The sequence below is a fragment of the Haliotis cracherodii genome, unplaced genomic scaffold, assembly GCF_022045235.1.
Source record: "Haliotis cracherodii isolate W230 unplaced genomic scaffold, xgHalCrac1.p SCAF_7, whole genome shotgun sequence".
Lineage (NCBI taxonomy): Eukaryota > Metazoa > Mollusca > Gastropoda > Lepetellida > Haliotidae > Haliotis > Haliotis cracherodii.
In genome coordinates, this window is record NW_027266330.1 from 53,457,501 (window position 1) to 53,461,998 (window position 4,498).

General features: G+C 46.0%; 1 protein-coding gene across 1 annotated transcript in view; it reads right to left on the reverse strand.

Moving 5' to 3' along the window:
* LOC139449087 (NXPE family member 4-like) overlaps positions 1–3,594 on the reverse strand; it is an 11,112-nt gene extending 7,518 nt beyond the window's left edge. Inside the window, exons 1-2 of the mRNA XM_071230553.1 lie at positions 3,458–3,594; positions 1–619 (exon numbers count right to left, since the gene is read on the reverse strand). The exon at positions 1–619 is cut by the window's left edge and continues 77 nt beyond it. Of these exons, the coding sequence (XP_071086654.1) occupies positions 1–619; positions 3,458–3,594 (756 nt within the window). The remainder of the gene's footprint in view (positions 620–3,457) is intronic.
* Between the last annotated feature and the right edge of the window lie 904 nt (positions 3,595–4,498).

A 4,498-nucleotide genomic window follows, 5' to 3' on the forward strand; every position in this document is an offset into this window, starting at 1 on the left:
ACAGTTTAAAAATATACTCCTCGGCTTTTCGCAGTACCACGGGAAACCGTCATTAAGAAATGTAAAGTTACAAACGTCTCCCAAGTTGTTCCGTGTCATACTGCATTGGGTACTCTCTGTCACCCACAACCCCAATACAAACTCTCGTTTCAGTTGCCACAACGTACCATGTTCAGCTATGATAGAATAGAACATTGATATTTCCTCCCGACGACGCTCAAGAAAGCAGCGGATCGTCGCCATGCCTGACCACTGAACTCGGAGAACACCCGTGTAGCTGCCATTGTTGTTGTCGAAGACGTCTCCAGCAACTGCGGCTTTTTGCCGGGTGTTTTCCATCCACAACCTAAAGAAATCGCCACCGACTGTTTGCCTCTGGCCATAATAATTGAAAGTGTTGATCTCAACTTTTATGACGTCCCCAACTCTGTACAACGGCTTGGGATCCAACAGCATCATTGTAGAGTGGCGTGCACTTGTGCACTTCCGGGTGTCCCGTTGCTTGCCTTCCTTTATCATGGTGGCCTCATCCAGATAGCGGGGGACATCGCTTACCATTCTTCCACTATTTGGTTCCACAGACATAAGTTCCTCGTCGCTGTTACTGAGAGGTATGTTGCTTCAAACAGAAGAAGAACGACTGGAGTATGAAGTTTGATTGTGTTATATATCAGTTTTGTAAAAATAAATGTCATAACCTGTCCGCAAACAAACATTTTTTTAGAGACAACTGTTTGCACTGATTTCCGAATTTCAGCCGTGGTCACCCTTGTCTCAAGGCCCAGCTTTTCATAATTCAAGCCGCAAAGGGTGTGACCAAAAGATATGATCAGGTAGTTCATAAATAGTTTCACTTTAAAATATTGATCAATTAATCGATCAATAAAGCAATTAATAAATAAGTCATTAAATCAATCAAAATCCTTCAATTAAAACCAATCCAATCCATATCAACCAAACAACCAACCAATCTACCAATCAATCAATCCAAATCAATACACTCCAACGCCGAAGGCCCGGGGACGATTCCCAAACGGGTGCAATGTCTGAAGCCCATTTCTGGTGTCCCCGCCGAGATATTGCTCCAATATAGCTAAAAGCGGCGTAAAACCATACTCACTCACTCACTCATTACACTCCAAATCAATCAATCAGTCGATCCCATCCAAATCATACAATCAATACCACCAAAATCTAGCATATCAAATCATATATAAAACAATTCAAATCATATCACATCACTAAAACCTAGTCAGTTAAATCAATCCATTCAAACAAGCAAAAACCAAATTCAACAAACCAATCAACAAACCAATCAATCACTATTTTAACTGCATTGTTGACAGGGCGACGCGGGGGACTTACAACCAAAGTAATTGAGGACAAAGTTTCCGGCCCCTATGACGGTGAATGCTTTATCTTTACCTGCAGTAAGTAGTTCACAGATAAGACCGTATCCTGCCATAGCCTTGTGTATCTCAGTTACAAACTTACCACCCCAAAATGGGCATGCTTGTTTTAAGAGTTTATTCTCAAATAGGCATAATGCCACGTTTACGCATGTGTTTTTTTTAAATAATCATAGGCCAAAAAAACATTTCCTTCATCATAAGAGTGAGTGAGTATGATTTTACGCCGCTTTTAGCAATATCCCAGCAATATCACGGCGGGGGACACCAGAAATGGGCTTCACACATTGTACCCATGTCGGGAATCGACCCCGGGTCTTCGGCGTGACGAGCGAACGCTTTAACCACTAGGCTACCCGACCGTACCTCATCATAAGAAATCATAAGTGCAACAAATATTCCTCCATGTTTGCAAATCAATTTTTGTAACTGACACTATCTGAGGTTATCTATTTACCCAAAGTCGACACTGAAAATCGGGTGATTTGTGCCTAGCATTTGTGTTTACCGTCAACAGACACGTAGTCTTAATGCGCCCCCGGCTCCAAATCCAATATAACCTAGCTCTCCATTGAAAACATATTATGGTGTGTCTATCTCCTACTTATAGAAGTCTACTCTAAGGGACATGGTCGGGGACATATGAAAGTAGGTGAGTACACAAGTCATTCGTGCCAACAGGAGTGTCATATTTCATCGTGAGCATACTAATTTGAAATATCCTAAGAACTGTCAGAAACAGAAACTACTGGTCAGATACCTTTGGATTCATCAGGTATAGACAGATCCGGGAATTGTGTTCCCAGTTCCTGGAAATCGCGGAAATCACCAACGGGAGGCCTTAATGGGAAATGCCATCACACATAACTTCTTTGGGAGCCATTTTAAAGTTGGAATACCAAGTGAGGATAATGTGGATGAACAACTTCTTTACTACAATTGGGATTGACTTTTTTGTGTAGGTTCTAACACCGCCATTACTTCCTTGATAAAAGTGTTAGAACCTACACTAAAAACGTCGCTCCTAATTGTAATAAAGAAGTTGTTCATCCATATATCTTGTCAGTTCTTAGTTAGTGAGTTGGGTGAGTTTTAACACTATTCCAGTTATATCGCGGCGTGTCAGCTTAATGTGGGAGGAAAGCCCGAAGTGATGTAGGTCTCAGACGTGTACCACTTCGGTGAAACCCACGAGCACGGGTATGGTGCTGACAAACCTAGAAACATAATCAGGGCGAACCGGGATTCGAACCCACAATCATAGGTTTCTGGCGTGCCCAAGGGACGCAACTTTGCACAGCGAATCGCGGCGCCTTAGACGACTGGGCCACCCGTGCCCCCCAGTTTTTAATCATCAGGAATGACAATAGAAGTGAGACAGGTTATTTCGGTGGAAAGGTTGCTGAGGTTGTGAGCTAAGAAACTAGGTTTTTGTACCTGGGAGCAGACTCCAAGTTAGTCAGTCTGGTACACACCCGCTCTCGTCTTGCTGTCACTAACTTTCGAACCATAAAGAAATCTTTAAGCACCAGAATTTGGACAGGACTTAAGCTTTGCGGCCTTAGTCTTTTACTAAGTGGCAAACAGGGTGTCTTGGACTAGGAACACACGAAATGAATACAAGCCGTGAACAAAGCACATCCTCATGTGTTTGCTGGGGGAACTACGGTAAAGACCCAAGGGCCCTCTGGTGGAGACACAGTGCCTCTCACACATTCCAGATAGTCAGGTGAGTGAGTGAATATGGTATTTACGCAGCTTTTAGCAATATCCCAGCAATATCACGGCGGGGGAAACCAGAAATGGGCTTCACACATTGTACCCATGTCGGGAATCGAACCCGGGTCTTCAGCATGACGAGCGAACGCTTTAACCACTAGGCTACCCGACCGCCCCCCAGATAGTCAGGACCAAAGAACGATGGTTTACCGTATTTCAGGTAAAAGAACGGTCGTCAATCAAGGTGTCGGTGTCACCTAAGCCAGAACACAAACGACCGTCAATTATGCTAAAATTACAATATTAAACTTAACATTGGACATAATTACCTTGACGTGTCCTCGAGTTTCCCTTTGTTCTTCAGTTGAACTATCATCAAAACAATCACGGTCAATATACACAGGGTGACAAACGTAAGTTTAATCCGACTCATTTGTGAAGCTGAAATGTACCACCCTTTTTCCATGTCCTGTTGGTTGTGACTACACCGCTCTTCACCGATATTGGGACCTGGGTCTTGAGGGCAGAGTGGATTACCAGATAATGGGTAAATACACCCAGTATTCGTGTTCAGGGGACGCTTGCCTGGCGTTAGAGGGTTAAGCTAACAGAGTTGCCTGGTAACCAACATGAACCTTATGAACTTAGGCGGAAGGGAAGTCGGGAGTACCGCTAGGGTTGGGGAGTGGGGTGGAGATAAAGTCGAGCTCGGAGTAGGATGGTGTAGGGGTAGGGCTCGGTGTAAGGAGGTCGGATTAGGGCTCGGGTGGGTCTGTGGTAGGGGGGTAGCGGTAGGGTCTGTGGTAGGGGAATAGGGGTAGGGTCTGTGGTAGGGATAGGGTCCGTGGTAGGGGAATAGGGGTAGGGTCTTTGGTAGGGGAATAGGGGGGGGGTTGTGGTAGGGGAATAGGGGTAGCGTCTGTGATAAGGGGAATAGGGGTAGGGTCTGTGGTAAGGGGAATAGGGGTAGGGTCTGTGGTAAGGGGAACAGGGGTAGGGTCCGTGGTAGGGGAATAGGGGTAGGGTCTGTGATAAGGGGAATAGGGGTAGGGTCCGTGGTAAGGGGAATAGGGGTAGGGTCTGTGGTTGGGGAATAGGGGGTGGGGGGTCTGTGGTAGGGGAATAGGGGTAGGGTCTGTGATAAGGGGAATAGGGGTAGGGTCCGTGGTAAGGGGAATAGGGGTAGGGCCTGTGGTTGGGGAATAGGGGGTGGGGGGTCTGTGGTAGGGGAATAGGGGTAGGGTCTGTGATAAGGGGAATAGGGGTAGGGTCCGTGGTAAGGGGAATAGGGGTAGGGTCTGTGGTTGGGGAATAGGGGGTGGGGGGTCTGTGGTAGGGGAATAGGGGTAGGGTCTGTGGTAGGGGAATAG